General features: G+C 32.2%; 2 protein-coding genes across 2 annotated transcripts; both read right to left on the bottom strand.

Annotated features, from left to right (window-relative positions):
* Window positions 1-15,682: 15,682 nt before the first annotated feature.
* On the bottom strand, window positions 15,683-17,285 carry LOC116121751 (TMV resistance protein N-like). The gene is made up of 2 exons (XM_031407690.1): window positions 16,205-17,285; window positions 15,683-15,934 (listed from the first exon to the last, which is right to left on the bottom strand). Exons 1-2 carry the CDS (start codon window positions 17,246-17,248, stop codon window positions 15,824-15,826), a joined length of 1,155 nt encoding a protein of 384 aa, XP_031263550.1. The 5' UTR covers window positions 17,249-17,285; the 3' UTR covers window positions 15,683-15,823.
* A 748-nt stretch (window positions 17,286-18,033) lies between these two features.
* On the bottom strand, window positions 18,034-18,706 carry LOC116121756 (TMV resistance protein N-like). The gene has a single exon (XM_031407697.1). The coding sequence runs from the start codon at window positions 18,645-18,647 to the stop codon at window positions 18,126-18,128; it is 522 nt and encodes a 173-aa protein (XP_031263557.1). The 5' UTR covers window positions 18,648-18,706; the 3' UTR covers window positions 18,034-18,125.
* Window positions 18,707-23,444: the final 4,738 nt, after the last annotated feature.

Below are 23,444 nucleotides of genomic sequence, written 5' to 3'. Positions count from 1 at the left end.
CTTTCAGTCATCTGGGAGGGTTGCAAATTGACCAGCATCAGAAAGAGCCAATTCCACAATTCAAGAATTGAATGAGTAATTCATAAATCTTCTGTTGGACACTTTTCTCCAAAGGCATATAGGGTAAAAAGTTGAAAAGCTTTATGACCTTATAACCCTTTCATCTCATGCATGTGATCCACTATTTTGAGTACATGTTAATCTCTTGCCGTGATGATGATTATTCGACTTTCTGAATCCAAGTAGTCAAACACTCCCATTAGATATTCTATTTGTTCTGATTGTGTAACATCATCAAACACAAGGAGAACTTTCTTGCGGCCAAGTCATTCTCTTGTGAAGGTGAACACAATATTGGGATGTATATACCCAAAAAGTGCATAATTAAGTCTTTGGCGCATGTCATTTAGTCCCCCACTTCTGTGATTGTTCTCCAATATTCTCAACGAAGTAGGCAGCTTCAAACTGTCTAGAGATTTTGTTGAAGACAGCCGCAGCAAGAGTTATCTTACCTACACCCCCAATGCACAAAATTCCTAGCTTGCAAACACCAGCCATATGTAAAAAAAATTCAATCCGTTCAATTGTTGAATCTAGTCCAACTAGGTTTTTGGTGTGAATTATGGAGGAATTATCATTCAATCTCTTCAAAATACCTTTAAGGCTTCAACAATATCCTTTACAAGTAATGACATAATTTTAATTCATAGAACTGAATTCCAATGATGATGTTACTTGTTAATAAGCGATCAAAGAGAAGGGTACTGCTTGTTCCATCCTAGGATATGAAACATTTATGGCTACAGAGTATTAAAGTACCTCTCTTTTCTCTATCTCTAATATGTTCATTGACTAAGCATTCTAAAAATATAAGGTTAACATTATAAAGAACTGTCATCACATGAATTAATGAATGTTAGAATATTTTCTTATTCTTTAAAAAAAAAAGACAAAAATTCAATTTTCAGTGGCACCAAATTTCGGATTCAAACATAATTGGTGATCACTTTACATATCCTTAATAATATATTCATTAGTTTGAAGGAAGCTCAATCACAATGCAAAAAATACTTACAAAACTTATGATACTCAATGGGATCTGTCAACTGATCATGAATATCAAAGCTTAAATTCAAAAGAAACGAAAATATTGTTCTTGGGAAAATGAATTGATCAGGAATTAGCTATCAAACAGCATGATATTTAGAAAGAAGTGGAATAAGTTAGGTTAGCCTCATCTTGAAAAGAACTTTATACATAGACTATGGTTATAAAAATATAATCTAAAAATTATTTAAGGTAAAATATGTATCACCTAAAAGTTAAAAATTACAAGATTCTAACTAAACTTGATATTTTTTTCATGTCTCTCTCTCTCTCTTTCACTAAACTCTCTCCAAACCCTTAATGGCAAAGAAGTTATCACTCATTTTAACTTCAAAAAGATGCATACACTTGACTTAAACAAACATAAATTTTGATAGAAAATCATCTTTTCATCTAAAACAAAATCACAGTGTACATGTTTTCAAAAGTAGATTAATAAAGTTAATCGTAAGCAAAGATGTTGAAAAGATAAAACACAAAAAAGAAAAATAAAACTTATAGCTGAAAGAAAAATTACTACATAAAAGACATTGATAACAAATTAACAGTTACCTAATGACTTTTGAATCAAAGCCAGATATGTTGCCCGCTTCCTTCAAAGCGTCCTCCATCTCTGCAACATCTCTGAATCATCCATAAAACGGTCTTTAAGCTGAGCAAATCCTTCCCCAAAAGTGCCATTTTGTTTCCTTACATATGATGAATCTACATTATAGAAGACCAACATTACAATCTGACAGTTCTTGTTCTTGCATTCAAGAACCTTTTCTGGTTCTTGAGACAACATCTAAAAGAAGCATAGCCTTTAGAGAAAAAAAACAATAACCGAAATCTTCGACTGTGTTCAATTGCACTCAAAGAGACGGAGAAATTTGTTCTCCTCTGATAAGTTCATCATCAATGAAAGTTTTAGTCTTTTTCTACAACGCTTTGTACAGATGGCTGGTAAAGTTATTAAGGGTGTCCTTGACTTGGAAACTAAGGAAAACGTCATACTCTAGTAGTAGTGGAAACTAAGGCACTTCACATTAACAAAACATAGAAGGTCAAACTAAAACACATAATAGAGTAATTTACTTTATGTTACACTATATCTATGTCTTTGCATTGATTGCTGCCTATTTCTACTCAAATCCATACCAATTGATCCTTAACATCCATTAATCGTTCTTTAAAAAATCAATTTGCCACCACCCTGGAACCATATCCCACCCACTAGCAGCCCATCATAATTCATACTGGGTCAGTTTCAGTGGAACCAATATTAACAACAGCAAAAATCAACCAAAATAAATAAAGAATTAATTGATTGATTGAAGGCAATAATAGTAAAATGGGTTTACATACCGAGTATTCACCCTGCTCTTTCTCACAGATTAGGCATGTGAAAAAATTAAATAAATGGAGATTCATGGCTTGATAATGGGTTTTACATACCGAGCAGTTCCTCCACCCCATTTCCCCGCCTTTTCAGTGCCTCTCTCACTACTAAAACACACATGAGAGCCGCCATATCATGCGATTACACCTGGCTCCTTTGGGTCTCCTTTTCTCTCCGGTCCATCGCTTGACCCTGTCACATGCTCGTCACGTTCTATGATGAGTGGAAAAACTTTTAAACTTCCAGGTTTGGTAATAGTACTGATAGGTCCCAAGGTTCTGCAAAGTGACACTTCCTATCCAGAACTTTTTTAGTAAAGACATGTATCTCCTAAAACTAACGGATGTGTATCTGTTTTATTTATTACAATAGATAGCTGCAACAACACATCAACATGAAGCTTATAAAACAAAAACGTAAAACTTGTGATATGTACTTTCACATGGTATTCCATAGCCTCAGAAGGCAAAAACATAAGGAAAAGCCCAGAAAAAACCAACCAGAGTTTCACATAGAAAACAAATACCCAAGTAGTAGCAACTTACAAAAATAGAAAGAGCAGTCAACATCATTTCACTGCCTAGAAAACCAAACATCACCAACATTAGATGGTAACTATGTTGAATCACAGCACAGAAAGCATCCGGCAGTAAAAGATCATATAGCAGCAGCCTTCATCTAACATATCAAATTACATAGTTCAGCAACATAATCCAAATTCCAGGAAGAAAATCCAGAGAAATTTAGAATGACAACCATCACAATATGTGTCCACACACCAAAGCTAAAAGGTGATTGTCTTCCATTGTTACTTGGTTAGCTTCCTCCCCCAACAGAGTAATGATCTTGTTAATCCTCTCCCATAAAGAATATATCCTCATATGATGAACAGTTTGGCGTGTTTTTGCAGCTTTTTGCTTTCCTTTCAGTCATGTGGGAGGGCTGCAAACTGACTAGCATCAGAAAGAGGCAATTCCACAATTCAGGAATTGAATGAACAATTCATAAACAGAATTATGCGATACACACAATATCATGGGATGCGCTGCTGCCTCAATGGGGCCTTTTATTCTCGTAAGAGGAGAAATTATCAAATGTCCCTCACACTTTGAGGCAATGAGTTTTTTATTTGAAAGTAAAAAAGAAGACTATGCATTCACTAGATGAATGCTTAATATTAAGTAATAATAGCACTTCGAACTGCAGAACATAGAGGGCATGGCATGGATTCACCCAAATATATAGTGATGCAAAACAAGACAAACCAAATATAATGACCAATATAAATTGCAGAAAGCTAGCTTTAGAAGGCAACAAAAAGTAAACTTTACCTTGAAACCATTAAACTATTATGTAGGACACCACCACAACTATACAGAATATCATAGAGAGTTCCAAGATTTGACATATCTTCAAGATCAGGCAAACAAGAAACCCCATAAATGACGGAGTGTAAAGCCTGGAATTTCCTCCTGGAGGGTTTCCTACCAAAGCAACAAGAAACATGCTGCGCAGAATTCGCACAAGTCATTTTTTCATTTTACCATTGGAGGGATATGGGTATGTAAAAGGGAATCCTATCAACTTGTTCCAACCAAATATAATAAGCTCATGAGTTTGAACTTAACTCTTATGTAAGAAGATTTCAACCTCCAAGTTTCACTCAAGTGTTAGTCGTTTCTTTTAGGATAAGCAAGCCTGCGTTAGTTCCACTGAGTAAACAAATTCAGAAAACTGTAAAATACAATCAACATTTTACATCAATAATAACAATAAAAACAATAATGGCATAGCACTACATTAGTTCTACAAGTGAAAAACATTGCAAGATGATTCCCTGCATTATGACTTGAGATCATTGTATAATCATTTTCTTTTTGGAACAAAACTCATATTTACGTGAAATTTACTAAATTAGGCTTCTCCCAAGTTTAAAAATATTAATAATTATTGGGTGATTTTCATGGAGCTTTATTAAAAATTCTGATGAACCAATTAAATCATATAGGACATGTTTAATTCTCCACCCGTAAATCATATAGCCTATATAGGCAGATAACAAGGTTAAAATGCATGTTTAAAATTGAAAATTCATGGCTAAAAGTAATACATATATGCAGATAACAAAGTTTAATTGAGTATGCGAAGCATCCAAAGCTGGAAAGAGTTGTTACAAGATTTAACAAGTAATGATTTAAGAAATAAATAGATTGAATTCAATGTTTGAGTCCACTTACCTTATAGAAGAAATAACAGAGTGGCCAAATCTTAGGAAATTGCTTCTTCATAGCTTCAAGATTTTCCCATGTTGCTTCAGCTGGTTATAAACTTTGCCAATGGATGAGAACTTCTCTCTACTTGCGAACACGATGATCTAAAATAGCCTGTGGCTTAGGAAAAAGACTCTCATCTTCACCTTGAACAATTTCAATCTCTGTCTGTATGGAAATGCTTGTTGAGTCTGTCTGTATAGGCCCCCATCAGTTCCAATCTCTGGGTTTTTCCCACTTTCTCGGCGTAGAACAATCTGGCTCCAAACTTTTTCACCATGCTGAAATCAATGCTATTCTCACTTCCATGCTCAACAAAGAACTCAATGTAGTCCTCGCTATTCAAACTGGTTGTAAGCAATTCAATGGACCTAATATCATAATGATAATCATATCCAAGGAATACATGATCGGATTCAATAACCCCATGCCCTTCATAATCAAACAAATCGCTAGACAAAACGATCTCCTCGTTAACAAGCAAACGATATCTAACTTTGACAGTTCCAGGTTCTTGATAGTCTCGGAAAGAAACAAAAAGTGCATAATTAAGTCTTCGGCGCATGTCATTTAGTCCCCCACTTCTGTGATGGTTCTCCAATACTCTCAAGGAAGTAAGAAGCTTCAAACTGTCGTCTGGGAAGGCTGCAAACTGAATGAATAATTCATAAAAAGAATAGCAATTTATGATACAATGCAATTTGTGTGATCAAATGTACAAACAATATTCGTGGGATGGGCTGCCTCAATGGGCCTTTATCCTTGTCAGAGAAGAAATTATCAAATGTCTGGCATTTCCTCACACTTAGAACCATTAAGTTTTTCATTTGAAAGAAAAAAGAAGGCTATGCCTTCACCATAAGAATGCTTAATATTAAGTAATAATAGCACTTCAAATGGCTGAGCATAGGGCATGACATGGATTCACCCAAATATATATTAAAAAAAAAAAAAAAATGAAGAAATGAAGAAATAATAAGTTTGAAAAAGTCTTATTTCAATGCATATTATGTACTAAAAAAAATTAATGCATTGATATAATAAATTTTTTGTCTTTTAATACCCTTGACGTATGTGCTAAGAGCACACGTTAAGATAACCCCTCTAAATAATATTATAGTAAAAACATTATAGAATAAAAAATTACATGCAAAGATTAGTGGAGCATTCGCTAAAACTTATTCAAAGTCTCCTGAAAAAACAAGCGCACGATTGCAAAATGCCAATGGTAGAGCAATTTGGATATATCACTAGAAGAAGTCAAGCCGTGTTAATTAATTTTATGAAATTGATGTGCTAGCAATCCATCTTTTCTTCCGTGTTTTTATCAATAAGTGTAGAAATTGCAACATAAATTTCAAAAGAAATGAAATTTTGGTTACTTTAAGATAAATAGATCACTAAAGGAAGTTAAGTCAAACTGTGTTATATACTTGTACTAAAAAGATGTGCCATCAAATTAATTTCCTGAAAAATGAAACAAATATAAAACATGCATTAAAAATGTACTAACTTCTGACTAATAAATTAAAAAGTCCAATTATATTTCATAAAAGTGATATACTAATTTAGATTCTAAATTGAAAAAAAATAAAATATAACTCTAACCAATACAGTTGAGATCCTATGAAATCCCTACATACTTTTATAAATTATGTAGTGTTGGAACTTAAATATTATTGTTAAGCCCTAAGTAGTTTTTTTTTTTTTTTTAAGAAATAAAATAATTACATTCACAACATATAAAAAAAATTAGTAGCCGTCCAAGTTAACAAGTCAATACAACTAACATAAAATTTTTCTACATTCAATTTGAAGTATAAGATAAGACAAGCTAGAAACTAAATAACAGTATTTTAAAAGGAATAGTTTTTTGGAAAATAATTAATAAAAAGTCTATTTCTAGATTGTTGCTTATCTCAAATCTTTGATGTTTAAAACAAGTGTGAAAATTGTAATATAACTTCCAAAAGAATAGAAATTTTTGTTACTGTAAGATGGATAAATCACTAAGAAATGTCAAGCCGTGTTATATGGTTGTATTAAAAAAATGTGTCATTACATCAGGTTCCTATCTTTTCTGTGTCATTATATCAGGTTCCTATCTTTTCAAAACATACTCTAATTTCTCAATCCCCTTAACACAATCAATTTATTCAATTTTTATCCCAAAATTCAATTCTTTTCATTCATTTTTTAGTGACGGAGAATTCAATAACTAAAGCAGTGAGAGCTAAGAAAAAGGAAGAAGAAATAAATGAAAAAAAAATAGAAATAACAAAGACATAAACAACTGTGCGATTGCAAATTGCAAATTTTTTTTTCTAAAATATTTATTCAACATATATTATTTATATTATTTCACATTAAACTTGACTTTTAACACTAATGTTTTTTGGTAAAATATTTGTAAATGACAAAAAATATTTTCATATTTTGTTTTATAATGATTTGTTAAATTAGCAAGAGAAAACTAAGTCGTTTAGTTTTTATTGCCTTTATAGAACAAGATCTTCTCTTGATATAAGTGTTTACCTGAGCTAATAAAGTGTTTTATATATTGGTTACATCAGTGTAATTTTTAGTTTAGTTAACACAATGGACTTTGTTTTTTAGAAATTGTAAAATTTTCATTTTGTTTCACTTACAAATGAAAAGATCACTAGAGGAGCTAATCAAACTGTGTTATTGGCTTTATAAAACCCTTTTTTTTTTCCTCGAATTGCTATGATATTCTAATTAGCAATATATTAAATTGTTGGAAGTTAAGGAAATTAATATTACATTCAATATATAAATTATAACGGTATGCTATTAATGTATTAGTAATATGATATGGCGTCTTTTAAAGAAAGAAAAAAAATCCAAAATCCAACTTCTTGAGAAAATAATAATAATTTTTATTTTTTTGGGAAACCAGATAATTGTCTAAAAAATGAAAGAATATAGAGAAAAGGAGGAAAAACCCTCCACAACACTCTTACCTTGGACAAGCCCAACGAAGAAAATAAAGTAAAAGCCTAAAAGCTAAGGGTGTACAATCCTTTACACCAGGCGTAACAAAAAAATAAGGCTGGAACAAAAAGAAACAACAATCTACAAAGCAAGAACAAGCCCAAACCAAGGCCAACAGACTAGCCTTTTTCAACTTAAACAACAGAAGCCCAAAGTCTCTCTACTCCTATTATTAGCGCACAAATGATCCATTAAACCATCAATGCTTCTTCCTCAGACCTCCTATTGCCGTTGACATATTATTAAAAATCTCATTCTTAAACTATGTTTTAATAAAACCTCTTATCAAATAAAATTATTGCAGATACATTATTGAACAAATAATCACATGCAAAGATCAATGGAATATTTACTAAAGCTTATTCAAAGTCTCATAATAAAAAAACAAGTGTATAATCGTAAATTATATTGCAACTTGGACGGATCGTTAAAAAAGGTAAAGTCTTGTTAATTGATTTTATGAAATTGATGAGCTAACTATTCGTCCATCTTTTCTTTCGTATATATCTTATTAATAAGTATGAAAATTGTAATATAACTTTTAAATGAATACAAATTTTGGTTACTTTAAAATGGATAAATTATTGAGAGAGGTCAACCTGTGTCATATGATTGTATTAAAAAGAGCTATCATAGAAGAAATACGTAAGGTAGCCTCATTTCCCACACCAAAGCCACAACCGAGACTGCAACTCTTCCACTGTCTATGCTTATATATATAAGCTGCAAGAAATCCATTCTGCCCAAGTTCCCATCCTTCATACATGGCACTACAGCGACTGCAGTATACTGGATGCATAATTTGCTGCTCCCACCCCTTAAACACTGCATAATCTATTTGAGTTTGCTTGACCAAAAGTCTTTCTTTTATATTTACCACCTTATTAAATAAACTGATTCAGTTTCTTTGAATTGGCATGTCTCTTGCTTTATGTTCCAATATCCATAATCTGTGCAACTTTAGTCATATTCAGTAGAAAACAAACACCCAAATAGTAGCAGCTTACAAGAGTAGAAAGAGCAATCAACATCATTTCACTGCCTAGAAAACCAAACATCACCAACATCAGATAGTAACTATATATGTTGAATCACAACACAGAAAGCATCCAGCAGTAAACGATTATGTAGCAGTAGCCTTCATCTAACATATCTAATTAAATAGTTCAGCAACATAATCCGAATTCTAGGGAACAAAATCCAGAGATTTTCAGAATGACAGCCATCACACAATGTTTCCACAGGCCAAGCTAAAAGGTTATCATTAGTCTGTGCACCAGAGACCGAAACAAACACTCTAAATTTTGCAATTCTGAACAAAGTAGGTGGTATTGTCTTCCATTGTTGGTCAGCTTGAACTTCATTCATTACTTGGTTACCTTCCTCCTACAACAGAGTTATGATCCTGTTAATCCTATCCCATAAAGAATATCTCCTCATATGATGATCCTGTTAATGCAACCAGATGAATGCTTGATATTAAGTAATAATACCGCTTGCAACCCCATCCTTTTGTAAATATGAGTTGGGGTCCTATCAGTATGCTACATCTAATTTTCGCATCTGACAAGCACTATATGAGTTTCCTCATTTGACAAGATTAACTGCTGCTTATCTTACCTGATTGTCTAAGTTGAAAATATGCAATTTAGAAAATACAGAAGAGGAAACTCTCTTTTGCTGTAGAATAACCTCACCTACTGCGTAACTTGATGTACTAATTAATTCTTGAGTAAATGTGACAATTTTTTCATGTCTGGTGCTATAAAACTGATTTGAGGAAAATAAACCCATGGCTGCTGCAAATTAACTCAGCTCCCTCTTGAATACTGTGAATCAGTTTCAGATTGAATTTGAACAAATTGTAGTGCACTAATCTGATCACTTATATGTTTTACTTTTCTCGCTTGCTTTAATTTTTGTTTAATTGGAAGAATAATTTATTAAAATTTACACATGGTTGATTATTGTGGTCAACTAAAAAATATTTAACTCCCCACTTCTATGTATAAATATATGCAGGCTCTAAGGAGGAAGAAGCATTTGCAATTGATAGCTAATACTAACAAGCAATGAAGAAAAGAACAACTATCATTGGAGCTGGTATTAGTGGTCTTCTTGCCTGTAAGTAAATTTTGTCCAAAGGTTTCCATCCAACTGTTTTTGAGTCATAAAGTTGCATTGGAGGAGTATGGACTAAAACATTCCAGACACAACAAAGCTACAGACTCCAAAATCTTCTCTAATTTTCCATGGCCCTCTTTAGTCATAAATGTTTAAGTAATGCATGGTGTAATTGTTTGATTGTTTGTTTATTTAAGTAATGCATGGTGTAATTGTTTGATTGTTTGTTTATGTTTTAATTTTGGCATGATCTGCTTAGGTTAATTTGAGCTACTTGTTTTTTGTCGTTGGATTTTGGCCTTATTTGTTTGGGTAGACAGCAGTTGTACATGATATATTTGTTTGTGTTTTTATTTGTTTTTGTTCTTTATCTTAATTTTTATATGTTATAGTTATATTTCTAATTTTTGATCATCTTTTTGTTTTGTTATTGAAAACTGTGGTGTATCCCTTTGTCTGTTTACACTTTTCCAGAAATCAAAATGGTGAAGGATGGAGGAGGAAATTGTCAAAGATATAACTCAACAAATACAATTGAAGATTTACACAACATTTAGGAGCTGTAACAGAAGCATCTTGGAAATTGCTTCTGTTTTTTTGTATATCTTCTCTGTAAACACATTCCGCTCTACTAAATTCATAGTTTCTATTTATTTGTAACTCAAGAAGAATTTCATTACAAATTATGTTCTTTTGTATGAATGATTTCTTTTAAATCATGAAGAATTTCAACTACAAATGAGCAATTTTATTCTACCACTTTCTTTGTATATATTCACTTAAAAATTTGCTACCAAAACAAGGACAAATTGGTCATTTGTGGTGTCTCATTTTTTTTAAAACTCATAGAGACAAACTAGTCATTTCACTAGCTTATAATAACTTGATGGCATAATCGTAATTCACCACAATGATGTGGGTATTTACATAATTGAATAAGTTGACTAAAATTAATAAAAAACTAAGATATAAACTTCCAGGAAATGAATAATAACTAATGGGCCTGAGCCCTAAAGTCCATACGAACTTCTGTGAACAACTAAGCGCCACCACCCCCAAACAACCCCCAACCCATGTCTACAAAATTCTTTTTTGTGATTTTAATCCCTCTCTGCAAAATTAGTAACCCCATGTCTCATTTGTTATCTACCAACTCATCACTGCTGCAAACCACAAGCGCCACCACCCCCAAGCAACCCCAACCCAGCCCACCAACCCCTAACCATCACCACACCCACCCCCCTGGGAAACTGAACCTTTTTCTTTTTGGTTCATTCTTTGTTTTTTAAATTATTATTCTCATTTTTATAGACTAAAAGTTAAGAGTAATACTATCTGCACTAATAAATTTGTATTAATCTTGAAAATTTGAATTTTTTTTGGGGGGAATTTTAAATTTTTAATATTACATTAGTACAAAATGGTTAGTGCACGTAGTATTATTAAAAGTTAATTAGCTATTATCACTCTCTTTCTCTGTCTACAAAATTCAAAACTCTCTAACGGATGCATTTCCCTCTCTTCTCCTCTTCCTGTCTCCAACGCCCTAAATCTCAGCAATCTTTGCCCAAATTAACAAACCCTACTCTCTCTTCTCTCTCTTTAGTTTACTCATCAGAATGAAGCACTTCATGCAGCCAAGAAACACAATCTTGAGGGAAATGAGTCACCATCTCCAAACCCTAATTCAAAATTAAAGTAATTGCGGAAGCAAAAATCATCCAAAGAAAACGCTCCGCCGTCAGATCTGAACTCACTTCTTCCACCTTCTCCGGCATCTTCCAAGATTAAGAGTCTGCTACCCACACGCCCGCCCAATCCACTCAAGCGCAAACTCGCGATTGATACCGACATAATGGTTGGGGTCCCCGACTCGGGTGTTCAAGTAATTGTTTCGATTTTCTTCTTTTCAGTGGTTATTTGATATTATCTTTTTTAAATTTTGAGAGCATTTGGGGAAAAAGCGACTCAAGCTTGAGAAAATGTAAATTTTAAAGTTTTGTTTAGCTTTTGTTTTGTTGCTGAGAGGAAAAGCGAGAAATTTTTGAGTTTCTTTTTGTTCTGTATAAGAAGAGAGAGAGAAATTGGAAATTTGCGTACATGGTTAAAATTAAAAGGATAATCAGGTTATATATTGCTGATATTCTTGAATGTTGTTAAGTAGCTTGACTGCCCAACTATATACGAAGTAGATTCTAATGTCTCTAGTTTGGATAGTGTCCGAATGCGACCTGTAAATAAGAAAGAGGAAGAAGGGGAGATGATAGTACAGAAAGTTGGCAATGATGCTTCAGAAATCAATGGACAAACATTCACATTTGATTGAGTTGCTGACATTGATTCGACACAGGTATTATCTCTTTTCTGCTTGACTATTTGCATTATTACCATAAGGTGCTCAAATATAGGTTTGTTTTGCAGTTAGGTGTTTTCCAGCTTGTTGGACTCCCTCTCATTGTAAATTGTTTAGCTGGATTTAACAGTTCAGCGGTTGCCTATGGTAAGGTACCTTTTATCTTGCTTTTGATTCCTGTCATCTCATATTTTATTTTAACATGTAATTGTGCCATTCTTTCTTCATGATCTGAAAAATTGATTACACCAGACAGGGATGGAAAGACTTATATACCAGTGGGGACTAGCTAACGCCTTGTTGGAAAAACTTATCAAGTGATCAACAAGGCTAACTCACCGTATTTTTGAGCGACTCTTTCCCCCATAAGGAGGTGAGGTTCAATTTTTTCAGGATTCAACTTGTCGAGGTATAATCTTTTGCATTTTCTGATATTAACCCCTTGTACTTTCTTTGTAGAAACAAATCAAGCATGCTGAAAAGAAGCTAAATTTAATGGTACTATTAAAGATAAAAATTACACGAACACTTCTAAAGATCTCTCTAACTTGGATCTTTAAAAGTGTGCATGTAAATTAAATGGTATCATTCTAATTTAATGAAGCCCTCACTATTCGATTGAGTCGAAGTATTATCAACTAGACTAATGAAGCCCTCACTATTCGCACTGAGTGGAAGCAATTCAGAGGGCATCATTATGTAACCGTATCCTATGATTACATGATCTGAATCGGATTCAATAACCACATTGGCTCGAAAATGACTACAGAGTGGCCCAAACACCACTTCTCGTTAACAAAAATGTTAGTCAAACTTCGAACGCATTGCTGCTCCCACCTCTTGGGTGTGGAATGATAAACCGCACACATACGAAACCAATTAGTTATCATTGAGGCGACCTGGTGGAAGCTTTATAAAATTTTCACTACTTATAAAGTTACCTAGTCTGAAATTTCTCTTAATTCATTTATTTTCCTTCGTCTAACAAATTTTTCAAAACCTAATTTCTAATGCCAAGTGTTAGGAGTATTTTTGGGCTGGGCAGATGGCTTTTGTAGTTGTTCAGGAGGGAAATTGTGTTATGATGAAGTAAGTAAGATAAAAAGAAAGGAGAGAGAGAGAGAACTGTTTTATCGAGAAAATTATACAAAATATAGTTCATAAATTGTTGGTTGCTTTTTGATAATTGTTGCTCCTCGTTTTCATTTGTGTTGGTGGGATTGAGTACAAATATAATCTTTCAATTTTTCTTTTTCATTGCAAAGATATAGGAAAAAAAGATAAGTAGACATGAAAAATATTTTAATTTTAAAGAAATTTTAAATGAGATTGACAAATAAATATCACACTAATAAATAAAATTTAATTCAATGTTTGAGTCCACTTACTGTAGCATTTTTACATACAGTCATCATCAGAGCCATTTATAGATTTCAATCTCTGGTCTCTGTCCACTCTTACATCTGTTCACAAAATCATTACCATAGCGTACAACAATTTGGCTCCACACTTTTTCACTTGCCGAGGAAAGAATCACCATCACGTGAGAAAAGTTAACAAAGCCTTCGCTATTCGAACTGAGTGTAAGCAATTCAGACAAATTATGTACTTGATCCTATGTTTACATAATCCAATCTGATTTAAAACGTTATATTCATAACTTGTATAGTCAAACCACCATTTGAGTTCGCGTCCCGGGAATGGGCTTCTTGTCAACAAAAAGATCAAATGTAGGTTCGACATAATAGGATTCCAAATCTTGACTCGGGCATGGAGGATACAACGCACAACGAAACCGATTACGTTTATTGAGCAACCCCTTGGAAGCTTTAAAACTTTCACTACTTATAAAGTCAAACCAATCTGGAATTTCGCTTCCCGGTAATATGGTACCACGTAAGCATAAATTTGTCATAGCAGTCACTCCGTTCGCTAACTGTAGGATTCTTTTTCCTATATCAAAAGATCATCAAATTGCAATCTCCCTTTGATATATATTACAATGGAGAAGACATAATATGTGTGTGATTGTACCCGATAAAACAAGTGGTTGTAAACAAAGAATTGACTGTCATTTGTTAGCACACACATCGTTAAAAGTACATATAAAAAAAAACCTGTTATTGGTGTTTAATAATTTTTAGTAAATTTAATAAAAAATCACTTTTAATATTATATTATGTGTGAACTGCTTTAATAATTAAAAATTAATAAATAAATCAATAAAAATCTCTTATTGTGTATTTGATTTGACTACAGTTAATCAATAAATCATCTCTTGAGAAATCGATAGCTTAATTAGAGAACTATTTTTTAAAAAGAAAAAAAAAATTAATATCATATGAAAAGAGAGAAAGTGAGAGAGAGAGAGACTTACCTCACTGTGAAACCATGTAACTGCATCACTCTGAATATTGAGTAAGCCTTTGCATCTAATTTTAGTTTGTAACAATGTTGAAGTGAGCATTCGACCATACAAATTATCTTTGCCACGAGTTGGCACACTGATATCTTCAAGTGAAATGCAGTTGCTTGCATCTAGAATTTGTAACTGGTGTGGAAGCTCCGGTGGATTTAAGTCTCTGGCAATCTTCTAAATAGAACCATATCAATTAGAGAGATCTTTAATAGTCCCTGGAAGACTCTCAATGTTTCCTCCTATCCATATCTTCCGAAAGCGTAATTGGCCAAGATTGCTGGGTAACTCTTTTATACCAGTGTGAGACGAACTAAACCCCCAGGTTGTTCAAGAAAGATGAATCATGCGGTCGGAAACTCAGTGGGTTCTCAATCGTACATCTCTTCAAAGAGAATGTCTCAGGTTGTTCAAACAAGCTATAGACGGCGGTACTTCTCTTAGAGAAATTCCCTCGAGTTTAAGTTCCTTCAGGGCTGTTAATTTCCCAGGCCTTCAGGCAATCTGTCAAGTTTTGACATATTGAAAGAAAAGATATTCAAGAGATTTACACCCGCAAATACTCTCAGGGAGACTCTAAGCTCCGAACAGTACTCAAGATTCAATAATCTTATTCTACATATGCTCTAGTGATGGCAATTCTTCAATTGTACAACCTTTCAGAATCAAGCTCTCAAGATTTGGGAATAGTGAGAGATCTGGCATTCTGCGTAGATGCTCAGAGTAACTGAGGTCAATATGCTTCAAATTACCAAGATTCTGTCCCTGTAACAAAAAATAAAATTAAATGATTAAAGAACATAAATAACATACAGATACTTAAATTAAAAGCACAAATGAAAAATAAAGTTAACATGTACCTGGTCACCAATCCAAAGTTGTTCAAGTTTGCTATAACACATGTACAGTGCAACAAGGTTCTTTGGATTAAATTTGGTGGCAATGAGTTGCAGAATACTATCCCAGCGAAGGTACCTAAGCTCAGAGAATCAGATTTTTGGACCTCAAACCATGCAACTTCTCTTCATGCTCGGAGCTATTATTTTCAAAAACTTCCATAAAAACCATTCAAAACAAGGCTTGAATATGTTAAGCACAGCAAACAAGAATCGGATCCAAGGCTTCCAAACCACACCTTCTTATCATACTCGCAGCCATCAACTTCCAGGAATCTTAGATTTTCCATTTTCTTGAAAAGCTTCAAGCTTTAAATGTAACTCCGATACTTTAGACATATTCAAGCGCATGCTTCGAATTACTTCAGTCCCCTAATAATCAACAGCAGATATATTGATGATAAGTTAGTATGAAATTGCTTAATTACATACATTGTTAAGTAACTAACTCTCATACAATACATTATCTTTTCAAATTTCTTTTTAAAATACGTTAATATAAGACATGTCTCATTCCCACCCAATCACTTTACCAATTGAGTAAGTTCCCAATGATAACTATGATGAATACTCTGCAAGCTAATATTTTATAATATCTCATATATAAAATAGAAAAAAAAAATTAAAGGCATTGGTTCTCACCTTATTTTTGGTCAATACTTTCAAGATATCTTCATGATCCCACAATCGACTACGTCGGCCAGGATCATCAATTGATTCTTGCCGCACAATTTCTCTACCCATTTCTTGAAGTAAATCATGCATTGTGATGGTATTGAATGAAGTAGTTATGAGAGCCCTTTCAATGAGAACATTTATCTCAATATGGGAGTCGAAATTATGGGCATTCAAGATTGCTTCTATAAGATCTCTTTTATATCCTTTAAAAAAACATGCGATGTCTAAAAATGCAAGCTTCTGCTTGTCAGTCAACCCATCATAACTTACTTTTAGCACCTCCTGGATGTCCCTAGGAACATTAATGTTCAAGTTTACTAGTTGACTTTCCCATTCTTTCTTTGTTCTTTTGAATAGAAAAGAACCTAAAACTTTAAGAGCAAGTGGAAGACCATTAGCATATGATAACAACCTTACAGCTAGCTCCCTAAAATCTTCTGGTGGAAACTTTTGTCTAAAGGCATATCGACTAAACAATTGGAGATCTGCACCATAAGATAATATAGGAGTCTCATATATACCATCCACCAGACAATTTTCTAGTACTTGTTTATCCCTTGTCGTTATGATTATTCGACTTCCTGAACCCAAGCACTTAAAATCTTCAATTAAAAGTTCTATTTGTTTAAAATTTGTCACATCATCTAACACAATGAGAACTTTCATACGGCCAAGCCTTTCTTTGGTGAAGCGGGATCCTATATTAGCATTTTTATCCCCTAAAATGTTACAAATAATTTGTTGTTGCAAGCCAGTTAGTCCCTTGTTTTTCTCTGATTCTTCTCTAATATTTTCAAAGAAGTAAGAGCTTTCAAAATGTCTATTTTCAGAGATTTTATTGGATACAGCCCTAGCAAGAGTAGTCTTCCCTATCCCACCGGCACCCCAAATTCCTATCTTGCGAACACCAGCAAACCCAATGCGTAATAGCTCTTCAATATCCTTGATTCTTGAATCCACCCCAACTAGGTCCTTGTCATTTAAAGGAGAGCCATTATTCAATCTCATCAAAACAAATTCAACAACTTCTTTTACAAGTTCAGACTCGGGCCTAACAAATACGGAAAAAAAAAAAAAGGACAAAACTCAAATTAGATAAATCACAAAGAAAAGGTACAAAACATATATTCCAATAAATGGATCTCAATGAAGGTTATAAAAACAGGGGAGGGCAAATATTCCATCCTCGGATATGAGACCAATGGCACCAAAATTTGGACATTAATAGAGTTTGAACCTTTGCGTATTCCTCAACAATATATCAATTACTTTGAAGTATTTATATATATATGCCATATCTCAATGCAAAAAACAACAATAAAAGTTATGCTACTCAATGATCTCTTGAATAATGAATATCAAGCTCAAATTACATCAATTAAATAAAAATATAACTTAATGGAAAAACGAATTAGTAATTTGCTATCAAATGACATCATATTTAAATACCTAGGTTAGTAATCCAATAAAAAATTGAAAAAAAGATAAAAAAAAGAACCTTACAAGATTGCACGAAAATCACTTTCTTTTAACTTCAAATTATTGGTTCTCATTATCTTTTTTCTTTCCAAGTAGATCAAAAAGACTTTAATTTTTCGCCTACGACCATCTCCTCAGTCTAAAACAATAATCTAACTTATATATAATTAACAAAATATTAAATAGTTCAATCAATGATTAATGCTAAATTAATTAAAACGAAAAATCTAATCTATGAATTTAATACTATGATTGTGCACGATTTGTTCACTTTTTTGTAATTATATTTTCAATCAATAATATTGTCGTTGTTTCTTCTAAGAAAATAAGTCAAATTAAAAAACAAAAAATGAGCAGAAAGTAAAAGCATTATGCATTTAAAAGACATAATAATAGCTATTAATAGTTACTTGATGACATCTGAATCAAATCCAGAAAGATTGGCAGCTTCTCTCAGAGCAGTCCTCCATCTCTGTAACATTTCCTGCCTATCCTTTTCAAGCTCATCAAATACCTTCCCAAAAGTCCCAGTCTGATTCCTTACATCTGATGGATATACACCATAGAAAACCGGAATTACAATCTGACCATAACTGTTCTTGCATTCAAGAATCTTCTCAAGTTCTTCAAGGCACCATCTCGAAGAAGCATACCCTTCCGAGAAAATGATCAACGAAATCTTTGATTGCTCAATTGCATTCAAAAGAGATGGAGAGATTTGCTCCCCTCTTTTAAGCTCTTCGTCATCAATGAATGCATTGATCTTTTTTTGACACAACGCAGCATACAGATGGGAAGTAAAAGTATTGCGGGTATCCGCACCTCTGAAACTAAGAAAAACATCATACTTTTCTTGAGGAGAAGCAGAAGAAGAAGCAACAGCCATTAAGTTCCAGTGATGAGAATTACTTGACATTAACAAAAACATAAAGAGCTAAACCAGGACATCTTATAATTCAGTCTTTCCATATCTAAGCATTTAAACTTTATCTCCTTTCCCAGAAGATGCCGTTGCCTTTTTTATATGTCCTTTTTGACTAGTCGCATAATTGCAACCCCAAAAAAAACCAATAAGCCATTCACATCTGGTGTGATTCTGACACAAATTCATTAATTCCCAAACAGGAAATTTCCCAGAAGTTTCCAAATCATCACAATTCCTAATCTACCCTTCTACATTTCTAATTTCTTCATTTTCCCCGGAAGATGCGCCCTTTTTTCTTATTTTTCTTGACTTATTGGGCCGTTACCATTGGGTGTGATTTTGACACTAATTCAACGTAAAAACCTCATGAAATTTCATTCACACCTATTTTTACTAAAGTTCTTTGAAATTGTCTCAATGAATTGCTTTTCCTTGAAGTAAAGCGATGGAAAAGTGTTTTCCTCTTTCTACTTTTTCCCTTTAAAAGTCTTTCTTTAATAAACTAATTGAATTTCTTTGAATTAGCATGTCTATTGCTTTATGTTCCAATAGTATTAAGGAGCAATCAACATTATTCAACTACCCAAAAAACCAAACATGACCTACATTAACATAGCAGTAGCTTCATCCAATATACATAATTAAATTATATTTCGACAAGATCATCCATTGCTGACAATAAAATCTAAGAGAAATTTCAAAATGACAACCATTCGTGTGTATATCATCAACTCCCTAACTGGGTTGAATACAATTATGTAATTTCTATTTATTTAACCATTAATCACTTTTTGCAAATGAACTAAAACAAGGATTTATAAAATCATAAGTACAAGTGGGAAGCTAATAAAAATTACAGCTAATAATACTAATTTTTTTGTGGTTTTAGAAATAACAAAAATTCTATTATTACCTATGAATCGTTAAGTTTTAGATGTCAAAATTGATGATTATCAAGTTAATATCTATTAACTTATAATTAAGTTCTAACAATAAATAGATTTGTGTTATTTTTGAAACCTCGAGAGATTTTGATATTCAATAAAACCCAGGTGGATTCATTAACTCTAAAATTCTTAACATTTTATGAGATCCAAGAGTGATTATACAGGTTAAAAGTTCAAAATCACCACCCTATTTTAATTTGAAAAAAATAAAGAAATTATCAATCAAATATCATTCAAAAAATATTTATGATGATCTTAAATGCAATCTTGCTAAAAAGCCCAATTATTAGAGTTTAAACCATTATTAGCAGTTTATTTTATCAGAATTTTCATAAATTTGATATGAGTATTATTGGCAAAAAGAGTTTGTTATTAATTTAAAATTTTTTGTGTTCAAATAACAACAAAATAATTTAGCTTTTTGATTATATACGATAAATATACATAAGACCAAAAGAAAGAAAACAAAAAAAAAAAACAGCCTGTAAATCATCCCTTTGATGTCGTTAAGCCGTTTCCATGAAGATGCCCTGCCTTCTTTTTTACTCCCATCTCTTTTCTTGGAAAACACCCTGCCTTTTTCCTTTTGACTTAGATAATTCTTAAGTGTTTAATATTTTGATCATATATGAGCTGGGTAGTCTAGATGAGATTAATTTTTAATATATTAGGATCAATTTGTTTTGTTATTTTGGATAAAATTTTAAAAATAATATTAGATAATTAAATAAGGTGAGTATTATGAGGTAAAATTTAAAAATTAATAAAAAAACTCTTAAATTTGCTAATTTAACTAAACACCCCAATATATATAAATTTTATAAATAACAAAAATACCCCCACTCACCTATAGTATCAGATTTTGGCTACCACTATCAGAATCTAGCAAGAAAATGGCATTACAACGCAGACCGGTCGGATCTAACTGATCGTGAGTCAATATGACTTTTTTCGGCCAAATCTATCATGAATCTGGCCGTCAACAGCCACAAAAGGCCAGATTTGGCCGTTAGCGATAGCCAAAGATATGGTCGTCGTTGTGGGTTAACAATGGCTAAGATTTGTTCATCATTGACCGTCAACGACGGCCATTTCTTTGGCTGTTACTAATAGCCAGATCAGTGAATTACCGGACAGTTCCGGTCGTTTCTAAGCCTATGGGTAGGTGGGGGTGTTTTTGTTAATTTTTTAAAAAAATTTCTAGGGGTGTTTAATTAAATTAATAAACTTAAGGGGTCTAAAAATACTTAAAAAATATAATAGTATTTCTCAAATAATGAAACAAACAAGTATTTTGAGAATAAGATAGGGAATAAGGTTTGAAATAATAAAACAAACGGACCTTAGTTGTCATTGTTACACTAATTTAATATTCATATCCTTATCATCTACTTCACTCTAGGGTTGCGATTGGTTTAGGGTCATATGAGATTACTTCGATAATCTTCGTTTAATTTTCAAGATTCCCTTATTTGGTTTTCAAGTAATAAGATATTGCATTAATCTTTTATTACAAATAGTATTTATTGTTGGTAATATATGGGGTAATTAGATTACCTCGTTAGAGGTGTTATTAAAAGATTACAGAAGTAATATGATTTTTATACTTATTTTGCTCATAATTAAATACCATTTCAGAGCCCTCAAATGTCTACCAAATAACCATTACCCAAACCCCCAACATTTGAGAATTTAGCTAAAACACCTCGGCCACAAAAAAGTTTAAAAGTTAATAAAATATCTGCAGCCATTCAAGACCACCGCAGCCGTTGGCAGCAGTCACCATATTAGTGGACAATCGGTAGGATTTGACCGACCGCGCACCGATCTGACTGTTTCCTGCTAGATCAAAGGTCGAAAACAACTAAATCCATGACGATCTGATCTTTTTAGGCCCAAATCTAGGGTTGTTTCATGGCCACATCTTTGGCCGTGAAAACACCCTTATGATGCACGACTGGCCGAATTCCACCAGTCGTACGCCATTCATACGACTATCGATGGCACCAGTGGTGGTGGTTGGTTATCGGCATTGACTTGGGGTGGGTGGGGGTGATTTTGCTATAAATTAAAGTTTTATATGACTACGGTGTTTTAACAAAATTTCAAACGTAGTGGTTTAAAAGAAATGATTAAAAAAATAATATCATATAAATATTTTAAATAAAAGACAATTTATTAATTTATATAATATACCAACTCATTTATCCTCCCAATCAAACATATCAATATAATATACCTACTAATTTATTCTAACTTAATTAAAAATATTTCTCTAATTATTTTCAATAATCTTTGAGGTGTAACATTCCTAATAATACATCATTTTCGGTAATCATAAAGGTAATCTATCGGATAATTGTAGGGGTGGGATTAGGGGTGAGCACGGGTAGCGGGTAGAACCGGAACCGGGGGTAAGAACCGGAACCGGAACCGGAACCTACCCAGAACCTGCACTGTGCGGGTAGGTTCCGGTTCCAATTTTTTGGAACCGATACTGTGCGGTTCCGGTTCCGGTTCCGGTTCTTACCCTTGGAGGAACCGGAACCGGAACCGGAACCGAAACCTGTAAAAAGGGTACCCTGTTTGGAACCTGTAGGGGGTACCCTGTTTGGAACCTGTTTGGAACCTGTTTTGAAACCTGTTTGGAACCTGTTTTGGAACCTGTTTTGGAACCTGTTTGGAACCTGTTTTGGAACCTGTTTGGAACCTGTTTTGGAATCTATATTGGAACCTGTTTTTGGAATCTGTTTAGAACCTATTTTGGAACCTGGACTATAATGAAATATTTGTGAAATGTAAATAATGGGGGAGTTTCTATTATTTTACATATAAAAAAATTTAAAATAGAAAAAGTTAAATTTTTAGAATAACCTAATTAAATAAATATACGAATACAATTATACTTATTACATATAAATTACACCATATTAAAAGCTTTAATATATTATAATACATTAATATTAAAGTTTTGATCAATTAAGTGAATAATTGGAATTATGATCCAATTAAAAGTGTTTTACATTTTTAATGTTATTAAAAGAATTATTTTTGAATAAAATAGTATATTTGATTGAGTAATAATATATAGTTTAGTTATTTATTTCAATTACAAGTTCTAAGTATATCTATAATAAATTAGTAATTAATTAATTATATATGATATTGTAAACATTAATAATTTATTACTAGTTAAATATCATACTTAATCAATTATAACATTACTTATAGTTATGATTACTTAATTAATTATAATTTTATAATATTACTTAATTGATTTTAGTATAATTAATTATAGCATTACATTTTTGATTACTACTTAATTAATTGATTTATTATAAACATTAGTACAAACTTAATTAAATGATTAAAATTTAATTAATTATAATATTACATAAAATTTATAGTATGATTATTTAATAGTTAATTCACTATAACTTACTATATTATTATATAATTAATTATATATTACATAATTAAATAATTACTTAATTAATTATAAGTTTTGATTATATTTTAAACATTAGTAATTACTAATTTGCTACATAAACATTAGTACAATATTTAATTAAATGATAAAAATTTAATTAATTATAACATTACCTTATAAACATTTCATTATAACATTAATTAAACATTACATTATAGTTAAATAATTACTCAATTAAATTATAATATTATTATATTACATTATATATTATGATCACTTACTTAATTATACTTACATAGTTAATAATTATTAATACATAATTAGTTATGAATTTATAACATTACATTATAACATTAGTAATTTACTAATTTACTATATTATTACTTAGCACAATACTTAATTGAATGATAAGAAATTTAATTA

Source organism: Pistacia vera, unplaced genomic scaffold (genome assembly GCF_008641045.1).
Source record: "Pistacia vera cultivar Batoury unplaced genomic scaffold, PisVer_v2 Contig128, whole genome shotgun sequence".
Lineage (NCBI taxonomy): Eukaryota > Viridiplantae > Streptophyta > Magnoliopsida > Sapindales > Anacardiaceae > Pistacia > Pistacia vera.
Note: the sequence above shows the minus strand (reverse complement) of the source record. Positions and strands in the feature narration are given on the sequence as shown.

What these genes read in the sequence shown, in the direction of transcription:
- LOC116121751 (XM_031407690.1), bottom strand. Translation starts at nt 17,248, where the DNA reads ATGAGATTGAATAATGGCTCTCCTTTAAATGACAAGGACCTAGTTGGG. An exon ending in AAGTATTGACCAAAAATAAG is followed by an intron (nt 15,935 to 16,204) that starts GTGAGAACCAAT and finishes GTTGATTATTAG; the next exon opens with GGGACTGAAGTAATTCGAAG.
- LOC116121756 (XM_031407697.1), bottom strand. Translation starts at nt 18,647, where the DNA reads ATGTTTTTGTTAATGTCAAGTAATTCTCATCACTGGAACTTAATGGCT.